Genomic DNA, 21,525 nt, shown 5'->3' with positions numbered 1-21,525 from the left:
ACCTTTGATGACAATGATGGATGTGATAATATTGCATCGAACAAATGGTAGCCATGGAAACGGAAACTATGATTTGCAAGAAGCGACTATATATAAGTCCCAACACTGGGAGCATTATCTCAAGATGAAATTGCATGAGTCAGCATTCTTCTCTGTGTTTCTAATCTTAATCAAACATACAGACCAGTCTGTATGTTTGATTAAGACAAACAAAACATTTTAACCCATAGGATGAATTGTAATAAACCCCTCTGGTACTTTTTAAGTGTCAGCTGGTGGTTGCTCAAGTTAAAAACAACTTTTAAACTCCTAATGTAGATGTTGTTCCCTTGGTGGCGATTAAAGTTTACCCATTTTTAACTTAACTTCATAAACAATAGGAATGTGCACATCTAAGGTTTATAAGTTTATAAACTTCAATCAGGCTTTAGAAAATCATACTCAACCGACACATTATTTTGAACACAACAAATTAGGAAAGAGGTTGACAGTGGGAAGCTCTGTGGAATGGTGCTGCTCGATCTACGGCGAGCGTTGACAGGGCATCATGCAAGTGGTTTAAATCCTACCTGACGGGCCGCAAACAAAGGGTAGAGGTAAACGGTGTTTTGTCATGGAATGTGGAGTTCCTTGTACGCTGATGATTCTGCTCTGCTGATGTCCCTTAAGGAACAAGCCACACTGGAGATTTCCCTGAGTGAGGAATTGGCAAATGTTAATTCCTGGCTTATTGATAATAAGTTATCTTTACACTCTAGGAAGACAGAATCAATTCTGTTTGGCTCCAAAATCAAATTAGGAAAGAGCCCTGAATTCAAGGTCAAATTACATTCTGACTTCATTGCAGCAAAAGCATCGGTGAAATACCTGGGTTGTATATTGGAGGGTAACTTATATGGCCGAAATATGGCCAGCAAGGTCTCGGGACTGACCCCACGTTTGCAACTACTTTCGCCTGCATGGACTAGTATTTTTAAAGACATGTTTTACTCGGGTAAACGAAGTACACCATTATTTCACCAGAGCCAGTGTAGCAGATGTGAGCTATCCGGCTTTTAAAAGTAAAGTGGGCAAGGAATCATTTACTTCCATAAGAGCCACACAGTGGAACGACCTCGAAACCAGTGTCAAACTGACAACCAATCGGAGTTTTTTTCAGCAGCAGACAAAAGCTAACCTGAATCTGACTCCGCCAAGTGGAAGAAGCTTGCGACAAAAGCATGTCTATTAGAAAAGGTTCCCCTATAGAGGGTCATTAGACTAGGGAAAGGTAAGGGAGCACTTGTTTGTAATTATGTATTGCATATGTTATTGTCATGTGTTTTGTATTATAATGTATCTTTAACTTATTGACTGTTAAATGTGAGAGGACCTCAATGGAAATAAGTCTCAGGACTTTCTTGTGTAATCCTCGAACTGCTGTAACATGTGGTTTTTGGCTTTTCAAATAAATCAAATCAAATAAAAAATAAGGTCAGTGGTGCATAAAAATCATCTAAGGTCAGTGGTGCATTGCAAATCATATCTACATCACTTAGTGGTCAGTGGTGTTGCTGTTGACCTTTTCCATCATATACTACGAGTGGCTTGGGTTCATTCCTCCTTCATGTTTTTCAACAACAGGCCTAGGTCACATGGTGGCCTGAGAACTCTTTTGTTTGTTTTAATCTGCTGTGGGTATGAGGGGGAGCTGTATAGTACCAGAGAATCCAGATAAGGTTACTTGCCAATCATAGTTTCCTATACAGAGACTTTTAAAATACTATCCTGTGATTGTCTGCACTTTCTGTTAATCATATTTCCCTATGTGGAAAACCCCACCCATCAAGTACCAAAGTAAGATAAAACAAACCTTACCAAGCGCTGGTAATGTTATTTGATCCAGGTCTGTCTGGCAATTTTCTGACTCTAGTTTCAAATATACATCATCCGTTTTCAGTGACTATTGTATTTTATAATTGCATTACACAACTGAAGCCACTACATCTGAATGATAGCATCTTGATTCTTTGCCTGGTTGGGCTCAATTGATTTCCCACTACATACAAGAAGTGGGTTTTCTTCTAAATTAAAACACTTATAATGAAGTTTTTATCATCATAATTTTGTTCGTTTTGTCTTACTTTGTGAACAGAATTGAACTGACAGTAACCTGCACTCTAAATGAACTAAATCCAACCCTGCCATTGCGGCTTCAATCTTGCTTGAGTTTCTCACATTGACACAGGTACACAGAAAACCCTAAGCCGTTAGAGATACATGAATTATTGTTTCCAGTGGCGTTGTGCCTTTTAACATCAACATTATTTCTCTGCCCTTAGATCTGCACTCCAGACCTTGTGGTGTTTCTGGCCTGTGCTAGCCACCGCTTGAAGGAACGTTTAGAGAAGCGCGCCGAGCAGCAGGGGCGGCCAGATGACAACCCCAAGGCCACGGAGCGCCGTCTGACCAACTTCCAACAGAACACCATCCCCCTAGTCAAATACTTCCAGGAGAGAGGCCTAATTGTCACGGTAGGCTGACGGTTACCATTGTGCGTGCGTGCGTGCGTGCGTGCGTGCGTGCGTGCGTGCGTGCGTGCGTGCGTGCGTGCGTGCGTGCGTGCGTGCGTGCGTGCGTGTGCATGCGTGCATATGTGTGTGTGATTCCTGACATAGCCCACAAAATTGCTGCAGGTGATAGTCTAGATTGCCTATGCCTAGAACGCCCCTGGGCACATGAGAGCATCTCTTTGTGAGAGACATGCTAATGCTGCTGTTCTTAGGCATCCCAATGTGACGGTGTGTGATATCCATTCTTATGGCTGTTGTGAAAGAAAGATGACTTAACTCATTCAGTGCCAATGAAATAAAAAAATAATTGCGAACTGTGCCAGCCAAAAATACATAGTAAAAAAAAAGTACTCAGGAGCCGAGATACAGCCTTTTTCAGTAATAAGTTTAACAATAAGTGAATGGAGCAGCAAATCTTCAAATGATGATATCTTAGGTTCTGAAGGTTTTTTCCAAAAGCGATGTGACGCGTTGTGAGCTTGTACATTTTCTATTTTAAACATTTTGCCAGCCAAAAATACATAGTAAAAAAAAGTGCTCAGGAGACGAGATACAGCCTTTTTCAGTAATAAGTTAAACAAGAAGTGAATGGAGCAGCAAATCTTCAAATGATGATATCTTGGGTTCTGAACGTTTTTTTTCCATATTTTTTCAAAAACACGTCAAACACGTCATTGGCACCCAGCGCCCTTGCAATAAAACACGTGAAACACGTCGGCATTGGCCCTCAGTGAGTTAAAATGGTGGATATCTGATTTTGGAATAAATCTCTTAATTTCATCTCACTTATCATGTGCGTTGTACATCCAAGACTTATCAGTCTTACTTCCATGGTTCTTGCCATGTTCCAGTCTATGACTTATTTGTCTTACCACCGTCTGTAGTCAGTTATTCTGAATGTAGGCCTATTGACCAACAGGAAAAGTCAAATGGTTGCCTGGTTAGAAGAATTGAGACTATTTATTTGTAGTATACAGAAATGATTGGTGGTTATACTTGCAGGTGGTATGTGGCTCATCATGTTTTAAAGTGAAATACCCCTGTAAGTAAGTCTGAAAAGAGTCTGTTCAGTACAAAAATGATTCTTGCCTGTCACCATGATGTTGGGGTCATTGTTGTCAGTCTTTAACATATGACCACTTTTCTTTCCCCATTATTGAGCGATTTGACGACATGAAAGCTTATCTGCTGTGTCTGCACTGTTCCACTTTTCATATTCCTCTAGCTTGGCCGCTTCTCAACAAAATTGTAACATTATTTCCCCAGGAGAAAACCCTGCTTGTCAAATTATCTCTGCAATCACACATCGCTTGACACCATGAAAATCGAAGGTGACCACATTCTGAAACACTCTTAAAAGCAATGCTTTGACAGATGACATCTGCATCGCACTCTTGGGAAGTTCTTAGACAAGAATGAAAGAAAAAAGACTCTCCAATTTAAGCATTTTTGTTGAGCCAATGTTTATACTGTGAGAGGATTGTCTTCAATTTGAATTATAGTTAACTAGAGTTTCGGGGGGCTACGCCCCCCTCAACCCCAGCCGCGCACGGGGCTTTGCGTTTGTTGGTCCCTCCGTGTCCCTGTGTCTATATCCGTGTAGCTGCAGCACAGAGTGGGCAGTATAGATGGGGATTATGGCTGTTAGAGGCATGTACGCGCACGGGGCCCGCGTGGGCGTGTGTATATGGGGGTAGACAAATTGTCTAAGTAACATTTGCAAAAAGGGGAAAAAAAAAAAAATTGTAAGAAAGTGTAATGTAAAAGTTACAAAATGATGAAAAATAAGTAGAAGAAATTATATTTTGTATGTGTCGCGGACCACCAGGGGGTCCGCGGACCCCCTGGTGGTCCGCGCGGAAATCGTGGGATGAAAATTTGGAAAAGGAAAAAAAAAAAAAAAAAAAAAAAAATATGAAGGTGGTTGCTTGTTTTTCTGAAAGCTGGCGAATGGCAGCCCTTTCTGCAAGATGGCGGCCGCCGTATTTGGGGGGGGGGGGGCTGTGGAGCTGTGGAGCTACATAGTTCTCCAGAAGACACACACAAACATACACCATCTACAATGGACGAACTGAGCAGCAATATAGACATTCACCACACGAACGTGCATTGTTGACAAAGTGATTGCACAGCCGCTGCAGGCATGACAACCAGGTTAGCGTTAGCGACATGGCAGCTCTCACAGCGCCCTGTCCGTCGTGCTGCAACTGCCTGTGATGGCTACAGCAGTAACAGCAAGCTGTCTGCGATGCCATTGTCTGGAGACTGCTCTTAGCGTGACACGACCAATGAGAGTGAGCGCTGTAGTTGTTGCTAAGATACGGTGGCGTCTCTGCCCCATAGCTTGTAGATCTCTCACACATGATTGGCGTAGGCTGCGTTGCCAGGTCGGACTTTGTGTCTAAGCAATGGTCGGCTTATTTTTGCGCGCCTTTGGGCTCGTTTGCATTGTGCGCACGGCAGCGCTTGTTTAGCGTACGTCAGCGCGACGTGGCAACGGACGTGGCAACGTGAAAGGTGATTGGCTGGTGAAAAGAAACACCCGACGTTACACCAGAAATGGTGCCTGGAGAAAATGGTGACCAAAAAAAAAGTTTGGAAAAAAAGGAAAAAAAACCCGCAGCGGCTGCCTGCTGTTGTGGTGATGAGGTCGTGCGCACGGTAAACGGTACGAAGCTGCCTCCCCTTCCGTTTTGTCCGACATTTGGTGAGTAGAATTAATTATGTTGCGCGGTGGAAAAGGTGTAGTGAACAGTGAGATGTCCCCTACGCGAGGCGTAAATTCAGTGCGGCCGCCGTGGCGAGTCAGTAGGCGACATGTGGTCTGGCGGTGCGTTGTTTATCCGATAACAGAGCTGTGGGGTGTCACCACCGAGGGTGCGGAAGTTGCTCGCCATTTATATAGTTAGATAGATGAAAATATCTTTCATGCCTTTGACACTGCTAAAGGCAAGCAGGAATAATGTGACAGTATGTATGCTTATGTGTAAAAAGTTGTGTGTGCGTGCGTGCGTGCGTTGTGACACCCATTTATTTATCCTCCAGCAGAAAATGTTTGCAAATCTTTGAATATATATATACATTTTTTTAACTCAAATCTTTGCTTCTGGGGGTCCCTGGAACAAAATATTTTGAGATGGGGGTCCGCGGCCAAATACATATAATTTTGGGGGTCCTTGACATGAAAAAGTACCACTGATATAGCAACATAAGCTTTTCAGAAAACTGTTAGGATTTAGAAGATTTTAACCTGTATACCTTAATTGCTTTTTCTCAGTAAAGGTTTGGAATGAAAGAGTTCTATCCATTTAAAATATTTTCATCCCATAATAAAAATGTATAACTTTAAAGCACAATTCACAATTCAATTGACTACTACTAGTACTGCTTCGGCTGAAATGGAATTCAACTGTCAATGCCCATGTCTATTTCTGACAAATTACAGAGGGGACATATATAATTGCTCACTTATTGAGACTGAACGTTGAAATGTGAAACGGCCTTACAAGTAATGTACAAATAATACAGTTGATATGTCAAGATATCACAGATCCTTCCCCCCATTTGATTGTCCTCCAACTTGCCTCATCTGCCATTTAAATAGCAGTGCACATACAGGTGCACCTGGCTCTCTTAAAAGCAATGGGAAACGACAATGATAAGTTTGATTTATACTAACCCAAAACACACCCCCATGACTAATTCAGAGACTTACATCCACTTTGCGCCTTGCACCTTATTTGCGGCCAGATTATGCACCGTATACCTAGGGATATTGGAGTGGGACTAAGCGCTTTATTTAGACCAAGCGCCATACTGTAGATCATCTACTATAGGGCCCAATGTGTAGCTTTGACAGACCAGCTACAGTATGTATGTAGGTTTGGATACATCGATCCCACATTGATCCCATCGACATAAACTAGGCTTAGATCAACTCTTAACATAACATTTAAATTGTATGCAGAGACATGAAAAGGCACTCATGCATTTGTCTGACTCTGGCTAAGTACAGTAGCCTATAGGACAATCTCCCTAAAACCGAACTATCACCCTTTAAGGTTAACCGTTATCAACAGGTTGCCTTGGCCAGCCCCTGAGGGTTAGGGACTCCCACGCAGGAGACATCAAACAACTATCCCTCTTTTTATAACTTGTTACCATAGTAACAGACTGAGAAAATGCTGGTGATGGGCGATCCTAACCACTTCAACCCTATATTCTTCCTTCATTCATTCTATACAAAATCTCTACAGTATCTACAAACTCGATGCGTTGTGAGCTTGTAGATATCCAGAATAGGGACACTAGGAGTTCATGTGGTTAAGTGCACTCTCCTCACACACCACCACCACATCACCATGGCTAACACTCCTGATTTTTTGCCTCATTTGTCGAGAAAGTATATCCCAGTCAAGTAACCGTGACATGCATGAAGAATGGTACCCCGCTGGGAAGGAGTGAGAGCAATTATCGACTGTCAACCTCGTTTACGCAAACCACACGCCTGCCTTCGCCCATTATCCATGGTTGTCATTGGCGAGGATCGAGGTTTCCAAGGGGCGACATTGATGAGAACGCTGTCTTTGAGGATTATGGAGGATGAGGGCTCTGTTTCATTCAACTTCTAGCTAAACTCTCCACAGCCAGATAGTGCTCAGTTGGAGGCTGATTGATTGAAAGACCAAAAGATGTAAGTAAGAGCCCACTCGACCGAGGAGTGAAACTAATGAATCTGGCATTATCAAAGGCTTCTGGTTGTCTGCTGAAAATAACCTCTCTCTTTAAGTCTCTTCGTCCAACAGAAAAATAGAGGTTTTTCTCTCGGATGTGAGGATACATTACAATAGGAGCAGACTGGGGTCATCACATTTGTGCATGGGCGGTCACATTTGCACAAACCATTACGGAAGTTTGTTGTCCTCCCCGAGGTGGTAAGAGGAAATAGGAAGGCTGTATAAAAGGAATCAATTCTGTCTGCATGTTGATTTTGCCCTTTGCCACTGATTGCATCAAGTTGAAATTTGTTGAACTTTGCCGTCGTCCTGGTGAACGAAGAGAAGCCATTGGACAAGTTCAGATGTGATACTGTGGTACTCTTAAAGGACCATACCAGTGGTTTGGCATATTTAGGGTTATTATTAGGGTTATACGACTCACTGTATACTTGATATTAGCCTACTGTCGACCATTTTCCGAAGCACAGTGGTTTTGTTGGCCTGTAACAATGTATAAGGTCGGGTCTATAATGCATTATAAGTGCATTTACAATGCTTTATAATGTATTAATAATATGGCATTAAAATTGTTTAATCATGTATGACAATTTATAACAACGTAACGTTATCAAGCTGGTGAGCCGGCACTTATAATACATCATAAGCGCTGTCAACGTTTATGACGTATTATAAGTGCCGGTCATAATGCATTAAGTTCAGCGGAACAGCACATTATAACTACCTACGCACATTATTGTAACATAAAGGCACATATCTAACGTATCATATCAACTATTGTCACATTAAAATGAATGTTTCAAAAATAAATTCCATTCCAACAATGAGGTTTTACTGTGAAGAAATGGTTTCAGAAGGATCTTTTAAGACAACTAAAGGCTCTTGCACACTGAGACGTATTATTCGTCAAAAACTGTCGCTCGTTAGAGTATACCTCACATTGTGTCAATTCTGTTTACGCACTGCCTCTGAAACCTTTGCCTGTAATTCATTCAAGATTTTGGATCAGGTTTGATTTTCTGCGTTTTTCACATCATCTTGTATGTTTTGAGGTTCATCACGTACACTCTTCCGATGCGATGATACAATCCACTAATAGAATCCAACTAATAGAATCCAATATACATCAGACAGTGTGCGAGGTTTCTGTGCATAACAATTTCAAATTTCTTTCATTGGATAATGGATACAGAAACTAGAAAATACAGAAAGCCAGACCCCTAGTGGTTGAAATCTGAATGGCCGGACTTCGCATGACGCGTGTGCAGAGGAAAAGAGGGACAGACCGACCGACCGACAAAGCCTCCTGTAGGCCGACCCCCTGGGTCTGGCAAATACAGATTCAATGTGCAAAAGGCATTCAATTGGCTCATCAGTGTAAAAGTGGATCCTTACGGGTTAATTTACGTTAAACTAACAAGGTATTTCACTGTGTTGGAGAGACAAGATGAGGAAAAACAGTAGAGTTGCACTGACGTGAAATAGAAATTAATCCCCAAGCATTTTTCATCCATCTCAGCTGGATGCCGACCGCGATGAAGAGGAGGTGTTCTGTGATATCAGCATGACGTTGGATAACAAGCTGTTTCCCTCCAACGAGCCTGTTGCTGGTGAGTCAGTTGGTAAAAAGAATGCTCATACTATCTAACTTTTCTTTTTTCAGTTTTATATGAGTTGAAAAAAGATGGTATAAAAAAGGGGCGCTCGGTTGGCGCAGGGGTAAAGTTCCCGTTCACCACCACAGAGACTAGGGCTTTGAATCCTCAGTGGTGCAGCCAGCTTGGCCGAGGGTCCATATGAGCGTTCACAGGAAGGAAGCTGGCGAGGAGGGCAATCTTTGTCGCTGCACCGGTGACTACGGGGCTGGGGCAGCGCTTCCTCCCGTTGGGGGCAGTAGGGGCAGCACTGACAAGACACAGGAAATGGGGGAATTCATAAAAAATTGGCTACTTTTTTCCAAACATTTTGTTTGAAAAAACAACAAAATGAAATAAGATGGTACAAAAACATACAGTATCTGGGGTCTTTTCTGCGTGTCAAAGTTTCACAAACTGAAACGTGTGACCCATTACATCCTACACTGATGAAAAAAAAATACAGGTGCACAGTTTATCCCACTTGTTTTTGTCACTTAGTGCAAATGATTATAGAGAGAATGTGGGTGGAATCAACATTCTGTTGAGATGACAGACAACATGGCTCAGTTTAAAGTTTAACACATTCAAGATGACATTTTGTTTTATTGAGTTTGTAACAGTGTGTCTATCCATCATACACTACACACTCACACATCTCTGTCCATCACTCTTCCTTGTTGTCATAGTTGGCCAGATCGGCAGCCTCGTTAGTGTCCATGACCTTTCCACTCAGATCATTAGCCACACTGTCCATGATGACCTCGTGCTTCAGGAAGACAGGTCGGATCACGCGCTTGTATAACATCGTAGAGCCATTCCATGACGCTGGAGCCATGCACCACAGCAGGAACACACACTTGCCAACATAGTAGAAGGTGACCCGCGAGAAGTCCATCAAGGTCTCAAAAATGCTGAAGATGCTATAGACCACCCAGTAGGTCAGCCACTGACTGGTGTCATCCTTCTTGATGCTTTCAATGGCCTTGATTGAGAAACGGGCTGGATAGACAAAGCCAATTAGGTTGCAGAGGACGGAGGCTCCACTCCCAAACAGAAGATACAGCCCAATGAAAACCAAAACAACCGATGCACTAATCTGTTTCTGAATCCCTGTTATCTTCTCTATCTTTGACAACACAGTTGTCACTATGTTATTCTCATTCAGTGCTGCATCGTAGAAGTCTTTTAGTTTCTTAAACATCTTAGGCCCTCGTCAAGCCAAGCAATTAACTTGACCGAAAGCGCAATTCTGGCTGCTGAGTTTGCCTTGTGGTCTGGGAGGCTTACCTAACGCTTCAAGGTTAATCTTCCAGGTCTTTCAACTCAATATAGACTGAAAGAACTGCATGACAGGGTCTAATTAATGTGTAGCTTCCATGTCATTTCTATGGCGTCATATCCTTGACGTAAGTATTGCCCAAATATGGAGACATATGGACAACGGACAGATGAGCTGAGATTATGAATTCATAAAACTAGTGCGGTATCAATTGTCTGAGTACTTGGAGGCCAGACATCTATACTGTATGACATCAGTAGTCTGGTTCTCAACCTTTTAAGGCCGCAACCCGCCCAAAAAAATCATATTTGAACTGGGGACCCACCACCCTGACATGCACTTGGAATTGTAGGAGTTGTGACATTACATTTTGTTTGACTCGGATCCACAGATAAATATTGTGAAAATAGCCGATCTACAGTACATGCTTCACAACGCCTTGCGTCTGGCCATGCACCCGGTCACTCAACAGTAAACAAACCAACATACAGTATAAGATATACAGATACCCTGTATATCTTATACTGTATGTTAGTTTGTTTACTGTTGAGTGAGAAAACAATGTTGCACATTAAGCAAGGCATCTGGGGACTAACGCGGAACGCGCCTTCCTCAGCGTCTTCCTCAGCGTGATCAGGCCGAGGAAGGCAGTGTGCTGAAACGTGTTTGTGTGCTGTTGCCTGGCGTACCTAAATAAGTGAAAAGTACCTGAAGGTCTTTCCATGAGTGTTGGAGCCATGTAGCCGGTAAATTGCTTTCATTGTCTGAGTTGGGCTTGCTTTCTTTCTTGCCCACCTCATCTCTAACACTTGTCTGGGACCAACTAGCTTTAAGTAAATGTGCAGGTATTATAAGCCATAGCTCTGAAGGAGGCTAGTATCTACAGTAGATTGCAGGAGATTCATAATGTTGGGGACAGGATAGGATAGGATACTGTAGTTCAATCACTGCAATACCTTTGGATGGTGTAGTACTGAACAGTAGGACTGACATGTGTCATGTTATGATTCATGACCTTTATGAACTTGACGTTCGTGCACAAAAAGCGACAACTTTCTCTAAAAGCGACAGCTTTTTTTTCAAAGCGACAAAAGTATTAAAACAAAGAAATACATTTAGAGTGATAATAAAGACAATAGGTAAAATATGATTACCCCATGTCAACAGTACCCATAGTTAAATATCTAAATACAGTTACGTGATGCAGAACATCTTGTGTTTGGCATAAATGTTTCATAGATATATTTTAGTAGATACAATACATTGTGATAAATTAATTCATACAATTCATGAGCTACATAAAGCAATGCAGAAGCAATTCCTGGCAGCTAAATTGCCAATGAATCCCCTCATTTCAGGCAACCATTAATAAATGATGAACACATTTCCCATGCTGCATTTTGCTGAGGTTATACATACATTTTAACGAACTGTAATACCTAACAGGAAATTGACCACATTCATTTTGCTCTCCAGTGACATAACCTAATCCTACACTGTCCATTTTCTCATCAGTATTCCAGAAGCCATTTCCTTGAAGCATTTATCTCATTTTTACCTACATATTATTTATAAAGCAGGACAGGTTCTAACCTGTGTTTAGATGTTTTCCCTCCTTCTCTTAAATGTTTTTCATAATGATGTCTGACAACAGGTAGCCCCATAGATTTTTGACAGTGTGATTAAAAAAATATATGAATAACACAATGGGGTGGATCTCAGGCTTCATGTGGCCAGCCTGTCATTTTCTCTTGTTCATTTTTGGAGAGTGTTGTTTTGATTGATTTTCCTTTCCGTGGTAGGGAGAGTGACATAATCACAGAGATACCACTGACCTGTGTACTAGGTTTTACATGTAATTGTCTGGCTGCCATTCATCACCACAGAGAAGGACACAATCCCAGTGATTACAATCTAAGCATTGCCTTTAATTGCTTTCGTGTGACCTGTCCTTTATTGACTTTTAGCCTCTCTTCAAGCACAGACTTTTTGCAACAACTATATTGCCTAATTTTGCCTCCTTTTCGCCAGCTGAGGAAGCTAAACATCTCCCAGCCCCTCCTCACCTCCTCAGTCTCAAAAACCAAGCTGCAACATATAGTCTGCTCTGCTTAGAAGACTGTTTATGGTCTGCATTTCTATAGTGTCTTCGATCCAAATCGCTTCACAATGTCCATTACATTCACCTATACACACACAGACAGTGGAGGCAACCATGCAAGGCTCTAACCTGATTATCGGGAGCAGCTGCTCTACCTCCTGAGCCACTGCCACTCCTTGTTGGTGACAATGAATCAGTGACCTGCATACTGAACAGGTCATAGAAGAACAGTGGTTCTCAACCAGTGGTCCGGGGACCACCAGTGGCCCTTGAGGGGGTTCCAGGTGGATAAACGAGGCACATTTTACCTAAACGTAAAAAAAAAAGTAAAATGACTGGAATGTGAATACAAATGAACACACATAAATGACACCTGAAGAGTATAAAACACAGAAGTAATTGTGCCTCTGTCTAATGTCTGACAAAGCTAAATTCTCTACAAACAAAACATGCTGCTTCCAGGAACAATACCAAATAGAATAAGGTCTGGTATTCATATTTTAATAGAAAAAGAGCCTGATTAGTGCTGAGAGTCAGAGTACAGTACTTTCCCAGCCCCACATGCTGGCAGCTGAAAACACTTCTATTGAGCATTGTTCTATCTTTCCCTGTCCGCAGGGCCCAGTGAACTGGATCTGAGTCTGCTGGTGGAAACCAGCAGTATGGTAGATGTCGCTTGTTGCAAGTATGATGAGCAGGTAAGATTGTGGTTACAGTATGTATTACTGCTTCCTAGCCTATGGGCTACTTGCACAAGAAATGTGGCGCTGATCAGTCCTTTGGTTTGTGAGATTAGCCCTGGACAGACAGACAGACAGACAGACAGACAGACACACACACACACACACACACACACACACACACACACACACACACACTCTCACTCACAGGAGCTCATCCCCTAGGGGCCACAATGTAAAATATATAGTATATTATGAAAAATAAACCAGTAGTTTGTGGATGGGAGAGGAGGAGGGAGAGATTACAATGCTGTAAGGTTTATATATTATCAACTTGGCAATGATCTGATAATAGTCTTATTAACTGGCCACTGACATACTGATGCTGCTTTGAGCCCATGGCCATTACAGCAATCAGATTATATTATATTCTGGCTATTATTGCCTAGCATTACCACAGCAAAGCAAATAATTTCCTCTGTCCCATTCATATTTGCAAAAATGACTACCACAAATCAAAATACATATCCAAATAGCCTTTTCTGAGGTGACAAAGTGAAGCGTTTCAAATGCCTGATGAATCAGATCAGGGACATTTGCCGAGAGACAGACACATTGTGTAACGTTCAATGGGGGATGAGGGGGCATTAGGCAGCGAACATGCAGACGAGCATCAATTCTCAACACTTCAACAGACTTCTAGGCCAAATTGGACCCTTGCTGCTGTCTGCTGTTATTTGTCCTCATGGAGTAATTTCAATCAGTTTAATACCACTGGACTTGCCAGCTGTACTGTCTGTCACCCCAGAGACAACATCTCACCACTCATATTTCCTTTCCTTCTTTCGTTACATGATTCATATTTTGTTCTTTTGTGTGGAGTGTATCTGGGTAGTGAGACTATCACTCTTTCATTAACACTCCTTCAGACACAGAAACAAGCCAGCAGGATTATGTGTTCCTTTTCAATTTGAGGCTATGCCCCTACAATACTTCTTTCTTCCTGTGCTGAACAGCAGTGTTCTTTTCTGCAAAGTGGGAGAGGATATCTCCTGCCTGCCTCGTTTATGAGACAAAGAAAGCTATCATGCTGTTCTGTTTGACGAGACAGTACTGTGACTTTGGCACTCTGATATCAATTCTAGACATTCTTGAGGCATCTTTCATTGCTTGCTTTCCTTTGTTTGCTGGCTATTTGTTTATTTCGGGCCGAAGGCGTGGCCGAGACTATGTTTTGCCCCCTGTCTGTCTGTCCGTCCGTCCGTCCGTCCGCTGTACAGCTAATCTCCGGCACGGTTGGCCTGATCGACGTGAAACTATGCACACACACTCCCTGGATACCAGAGCAGAACCTCTGCCCCAAATTATTCTGGCTCGTTTTGAACAAAATGCCTTAAATCATGAACGCACATTCCAACTAGGCTGAGGAATAAATGCCACCCTTTTCACATAAGCCTATTATAGCGCCACCAGCAGGCCATTTTTTGCAAAACATATTTTTGGGGCGGTGTAGCCGCCCCCTATAAGTGAGTTTTGGACACCGACCAAAAAATGTGTGTACCCCCTAACCCTTCCATTGTTAATGCAAATGGATACTTTTTTCATATCAGCCAATCACATTACAGCTAGTGTCATCACCACTAACTGTAATGTGATTGGCTGACTTTGCAAATTCAGGACTGTGATTGGCTAGCGAAACACATGACACATGTGCAGCCCTATGAATAGCAGTATGGACTTTAAAAAAAGTCATTTATCCTTTTTTTAAAGTGAGTCATGTTGTGATGACCACACACCGCCCACTTCACACTGGGTGTGATTTTTAGCGGCGCTAGCCGGTAGCCGCTCTATACCTTTAGGTATAGAGCGGATATTAGCCCTCTATTCCTGGCTTTGCGTCAACGTTCTGATTGGTCAGGCTCGCCAACGTTCTGATTGGTCAGGTCCGTCAACGTTCTGATTGGTCAGGCTCGCCAACGTTCTGATTGTTCAGGTCCGTCAACGTTCTGATTGGTCAGGTCCGTCAACGTTCTGATTGGTCAGGCTCGCCAACGTTCTGATTGGTCAGGTCCGTCAACGTTCTGATTGGTCAGGCTCGCCAACGTTCTGATTGGTCAGGTCCGTCAACGTTCTGATTGGTCAGGCCCGTCAAGGTTCTGATTTGTCAGGCAAGGGGACTATTCATGACATCACTATGATGTCAAGGTTTATTTTTTATTTCCTCATGTTTTTTTTTGTATATATTTTTATTTTCTCATGCTTTTCCCCCTTCTTTTTTTGTATGTATTTTTAACGGCGATGGTCCTGCTCTATACCTGGCTTTTCCGTCAACGTTCTGATTGGTCAGGCCCGTCAAGGTTCTGATTGGTCAGGCCCGTCAAGGTTCTGATTGGTCAGGCCCGTCAAGGTTCTGATTGGTCAGGCCTGTCAAGGTTCTGATTTGTCAGGCAAGGGGACTATTCATGACATCACTATGATGTCAAGGTTTATTTTTTAGCGGCGCTAGCCGCTCTATACCTTTAGGTATAGAGCGGATATTAGCCCTCTATACCTGGCTTTTGCGTCAACGTTCTGATTGGTCAGGCTCGCCAAGGTTCTGATTGGTCAGGTCCGTCAACGTTCTGATTGGTCAGGTCCGTCAACGTTCTGATTGGTCAGGTCCGTCAACGTTCTGATTTGTCACTATTCATGACATCACTATGTTACTATTCATGTCATCACTATGATGGAAGCCTTGAAATATATTTACAGAGATTTAATATTGTTTCTCTAGTAGAACATATCTATGACAAAATATATCAAAGGCGCCGCTACCTTCACACAGGTGTGATTTTTTTATATTACTTCTACAGATTTGTCCAAATCGGTACACATTATCTCTATGGTCATGAGATTAAGACGGATCTGTCCGATTTTTCATATTCCATCCTGATTGGCTAAAGTTTGCAGGAGTGGTTCGCTTTGAAAAATGCCACCCTTTTCACATTGGCCTATTATAGCGCCACCAGGAGACCGATTTTTGCAAAACAAATATTTTTATATTACTCCTACACATTTTGTCCAAACATTGTCTATAGTCATGTCATCAAGACAAACCTGTCATATTTCATCCTGATTGACAATAACTTCATCAACATTAATCCCTCAACTTCTACAGATTCCACTCACCTCTATAATGACTGAATTCCTAACATTGCTCGCCCACAATTAACCTACCTGACCTAGCAGAGACCTGTGCTCCGAGGAGCACTTTTTCTAGTTTATCTGTTTGATACCCCCAAAGAAAAGGGGTTTATTCCATCTCAGCCAGTGGAAAACCTGGTCAGTCAGACAAAAGGAGAGGATGTTCTGTTGCTGAGCTTTTTTCTGTGCAAATATGTTCAAGCCCACAAGAGAAATGACCCCAGGCAATTTCTTTGATTGACTGACAGTTAATAACCGGAGCAGTGAGGTTCAAATGTAATAAGTTAGTTCAAACAGGTGTGTCATCATCACAGGAGCCTGATTTAAAAGTATGTGTCATCATCAGAGCAGTGACACTGAGACACCTTGCACGGCGGGTGTTAACAATATCAGGTTCATGTCTCATTAGCTTATTTTTGGACCGTTTCATGTGGGACCGATTTGTGGTTGGGAATACAGTAGTATGGTATAATATTACATGATGTTGTGTGGTCAAAAACAGCAAGATGCACAGATGTGTGTGTGTGTGTGTGTGTGTGTGTGTGTGTGTGTGTGTGTGTGTGTGTGTGTGTGTGTGTGTGTGTGTGTGTGTGTGTGTGTGTGTGTGTGTGTGTGTGTGTGTGTGTGTGTGTGTGCGCGTGCGCGCGTGCGTGCGTGCGTGTGTGTTCATACCTCCACAGCTGAACTAAGCTCATCATTTTGAACACTGTCAATATTTCCTGTTTATCCATGGCAAAATTATCTCTCTCTCTCCAAGTCTTAACTTATGCTCTGTTTGCTCCAGGGAAAGTGGGGGTTTGCACAGGATTCACTCTCTCTAATACCCTCTCAATTTTTGTCAATCTCTCCCCCTTTCGCTTTGTCTCTCTCTGTCTCTCTCTCCCCTTTGTGTAGGGAGAAGACAAGGAAGAAATCGACTATGCCGAAGGAGCTGTACAAAGTAAGAACATTAGTTTTATTTCCTCCCTCCCCTGATGATACCCTGAATAACATCAGTTTTCCAACAGATTAAAACAGTAACAACCTGCTTCTTCTACTTCAAAAATGCTTCACACTCTCCTTTCACTTCAAACCAGTGCCTTTCAAGTTGAACATTATGCAGAATTAGTATGGGAGACGCCACACTTTCTCTTTCAGTAAATGCCACAGGTGTCATGTTAATCCCGAATGAGTTTTGTGGCACGCTTCCATGATGTGTATGTGTGCCCAGGCGTTTATCTGTCCCTTTCCACATCAGCAGTTACAGCTGCTTAATACAACATGGCTGCTCTGTTGTTTCACCGTCCACCAGCAACCACTAGACCTGATGTTTATCTCATCAGTGAGCTGTCGCTGCACTAACAACCACCTTCACTACAGGCGTTAAAACTGGCAGATGGAGGAAAGGAGGGGATGGGAATGTCTGCTTATGGAGCAGCTGTGCTTAGGAGGAGGAGGAGGAAATTGAAAAATGCCGCCTGTAGCGGAACAGTGGTGCAGCGGAACAACAGTTCAGGAAGTAGAGTGGCCGTTTGGGTTCGTCTCGGTTGGGTCCCCTGGTCCTCATGGCTTCGTGTCGAAGTGACGTTGAGCAAGACACCGAACCCCTGACCGCTCCCGATGAGCAAGTTGCCTTGCATGGTTGTTGTGTGAATAGTGCACATTGTGAAGCACTTTGGATAAAGGCACTATGGAAATGCAGACCATTTTAGGCCATTTACCATTGGCAGCTTAGTGTGTTCTCCATGCACACACATTAACACTCAGGATTTTACGTGCAGTATTATGCAGTTCATCTGAATGGCTGGAAAACAAAGCTTTCTGTAGAGACATCCTTTAGATAACTTAAAGCTACAAAAAGACTTTGGAAGAAAGACTTGTCTCTGGTACTGATGCAGGATAGATAGTGCAGATGCACAACAAACACATGCAGGGGGCCATCTTCAATGTCCAACAGTACAAAGAAAACATGTACTATTTGTAACTATACCTTTCAGGACGGGAACCCCTTTCGGCGTTCTTGTTGCTATGTACAGTAAATAACAACATACATTTGTTGTAATCTTTGAATAAATATTTGAAGTTTTTCAGAAAACTTAGGTCAGGATTCAGAAGGCGTTTTTACAATCGGCCTCAGGTCTAAATGGGTTCATATTTTATGAAAAGTATTGCATATTTTCGTGTGTATTATATATATATCAGTCTGAATCCAATCACTGTGATGTACTATAGTTGTGTGTGGTTTGTTAGTGTTGATATACCCCACCTTTCTCCTGTGACAGGTTACTGCACTGAACGGAAGAACCCAAAGGTATTCTTCATGATAGGTAAGTAACTGTAGTGGAGTGTGCACATTTTGAGTGCTTTATTTGAATTTACAGTTAGATGGATAAATAGATCTTCATTGATCCCCTGGGGGAAATTCAGTTGGATTAGGAAAAGATGACCAGTAGTTAAACAGGTAACACTGAAGTATTCAAATAATTTGATGTCTTAATTCAGTGGTTCTCAACCTGTGGGTCGGGAGGGGTCCCGAGATGACAGTGAAGTGACAATTTAAGGATTTTTAATTGTCACCTAAAAAAAAATAAACACTGGATTCTTTCGATTCAAACTTGTACATGAGAATGCATTAAACAGTGTGGCTGTAGACTGGCTGGGTACCAAATTCACATTTATTTAGTCGGACAGTGCCAGCTCCATTATCTTTATTTCACGGGGAATGGGTAGAAAATCACGGGTAATGGTTAACGTGTGTGGCTTTAGATTGGTCTGGAATAGAGCGGGAAAGGTCCTTTCCAATGGCAGCGTTGCTGAGCATAGAACGGGGAAATGAGTGATCAACCGAGGTCAAACACCCCAACTTCCCCTGAAGCTTTAAACTAGTCCAATGGCTAGTTGAGCCAAAAGATTGTCTCTTAAGCTTTCTGTTGGAAACTGGTGTTCCATTAGAATCAATAGAAGGCTTTCTAGTCTTACTGTATGTAGACACATAGTTCATGATTAATGGGTCAGTGACAGTCACCGTTTCAACACCACGGACAGCGCCAGCACCGAGGACAGCGCTGCCATCAGTGCCCTGAGTTCTGTTACATACTGTATGTCATTCAGATCTGGACAGTCTTTGTCTAAACAGTTTTGTCCTAAATCCGAGGAACTAAGCGGTGTTGCCCATTCACTCAAACTTTTGCCTTCTCAAGTCCAAAAGGAGCGAGGCTCTGGCCAGCTCTCTCACAGCCGCATCGCCGTCGTTCAGCCAATGCCTAAACTTAACCTTAAACCCTAATCTTAACCCCTAAACCTACCCATAAACCTAAACGTTGAAATGCAACGTACCTAAAATGTAACAGTTTTGTGGTCCAGAAACATTGTCATTGAACTTTTCTGGAGAAATGTACAGTGACTACGTTTCCTCTGGCGATTGGGTTGAGTCAGAAGCATACCCCTGGATTGGGTTTTGTGAGATGGTGTTTGCTGGGGTCCGCTTAAGCCATCGATTAATTGCTAAAATTACGTTTACAGTGCTCCACTTGCAGCCTGTTTTGATACCAGTAGAGGAATAGGGTCTGTGAGCTGTTTTCCACATATAACTTGCACAATTTTGTACACATCCTTAAGTCAATTTACACTTGGAGCAGATGTATATCCTCTAAGGCATTGATCATAACATTACACATGCAAGTGTGCCAAAGGCATCCCTAAAGTCTAAGAACACAGCATAACTTTGCGGATTCGTGTCTAAAATAATGAATCCCTGTCTCCACGCAGAAAACATATTCATTCATTCCTTGGTGGTCGATGTAAGCTTTTTGTTTTGTAGACAGTATGTTAGCGTGATAGTCTACATGTATGCTACATGTATATTGTCCTTTTTGGGGATTCTGTGGTTGAGAGCACCCTTTCATGAACCGGGCACTTTACCATTTACTAGTCAAAGGTTTAAAGGTTTCAGATACCTTTTCAACCTCTTCCTCTGTAAATATAATAAATAAACCTTTTTAACCTTTTTTTGGGGGTGGGCAGAAAAAACAAATGGGTGGGCCCAGGCCTATACCTATGCCCACCCGTGGCTACGCCCCTGAGACAATCAGATACAAAATGCTCTGCCATGGTGTTATAGGCAACAGATCATCAATAGACATCCTTCCTTGACATTTACTGCTGTAATACGTTTGCACTAAACTAACAACGCATGTACGCCCCCCTCCCCCACACACACACACACACTCTCACACACACCACACAGAGTCTGAAATAGAATAGTAATGATGGGTTGCTGAGGCTCCAGGCTTTTCAGACAGGGACAATATTGAGGCCCTAAATCATAAGGGTGACCACACAATATAGTGGCATGCAAAACAAACAAACAAAATAGATACAGCTGAGTATCACAATATTATTTCTGCACAGTAAACACTGTACTGATTATGTAGTCCCGCCCTCGTTTCGATACATACACCGCTGACCGTTTTCTTTTCCAGTTTATCTGTCCATTACATTACATTACATTACATTACAGTCATTTAGCAGACGCTTTTATCCAAAGCGACTTACAATAAGTGTATTCAACATAGGTAGGGAACGAAAACTACTAATCACCAGAAGTTTTAAGTACATTTCCTGCAAAAACAAGCAACCAAGAGTATACCTAGCGCTAAGGTAAAAGTGCAATATATCAGCTACCTACTTTCTTAAACAGATGAGACAAAAATGGCAAAATCAAATGAGCACGAGCTAAAACAAATAAGTGTATCGACTAAACAAGATCCAATAAAACAATACAAAAATAAAACAAGAGTTCGTACAACAACTGTCCCTCGCGTAATATCGTTCCCATACCCCACAGGGATGGTTCTTCAAGCCTTTCCATACCAAGGCTTGAGAAATGAGCGCTGACATCCCAAATGAGAACATACCTCACCTGTTTTCCCTTGTTTTCTAACTCAATTATTTTACTTTCTTGAAAAGTGCAAATGATGAGAGCTTGTACGACACCTGTAAACCTATGATGTGACAATAAAGTTGAAGTTGGGTTGAAGTTGAAGTCCATGTAGCCTTTTGAAAAAACAACAAAAAATACATTGGTATCTAATACTGTTAGACTGACTGAAGCCTGGGAAATTGTATATTGCAATATAACCTTATCTACACGAAAGTGTTCACTACGATCTTAAATAGGTCACTAGAATAGGCCAGGGGTTCCTGAATGTTTTAAATCATCAGTGATTATCACAGTGACCAAAAACAGTACAGTGCAGTCCCTGGCTATTTCTGTTTGTTTATCACGTGGGTCTATTCATTAGAGAGGGATCATTATCCTGCTCTGACCAGGCAGAAAGTCACTCCATGGTGTCTGTCAATGTCACAGCATGGTAATT

General features: G+C 42.3%; 1 protein-coding gene across 1 annotated transcript in view; it reads left to right on the top strand.

Annotated features, from left to right (window-relative positions):
• The window catches only part of ak5 (adenylate kinase 5), a 70,602-nt gene that overhangs the window by 26,304 nt on the left and 22,773 nt on the right, over positions 1-21,525 (top strand). The window contains exons 6-10 of the mRNA XM_084058668.1: positions 2,322-2,513; positions 8,808-8,898; positions 12,924-13,003; positions 17,063-17,108; positions 18,430-18,474. Of these exons, the coding sequence (XP_083914794.1) occupies positions 2,322-2,513; positions 8,808-8,898; positions 12,924-13,003; positions 17,063-17,108; positions 18,430-18,474 (454 nt within the window). The remainder of the gene's footprint in view (positions 1-2,321; positions 2,514-8,807; positions 8,899-12,923; positions 13,004-17,062; positions 17,109-18,429; positions 18,475-21,525) is intronic.

This window comes from Gymnoscopelus microlampas, assembly GCF_963454915.1.
Source record: "Gymnoscopelus microlampas genome assembly, chromosome: 5".
NCBI lineage: Eukaryota > Metazoa > Chordata > Actinopteri > Myctophiformes > Myctophidae > Gymnoscopelus > Gymnoscopelus microlampas.
This window is presented reverse-complemented; position numbering and strand designations above follow the sequence as displayed.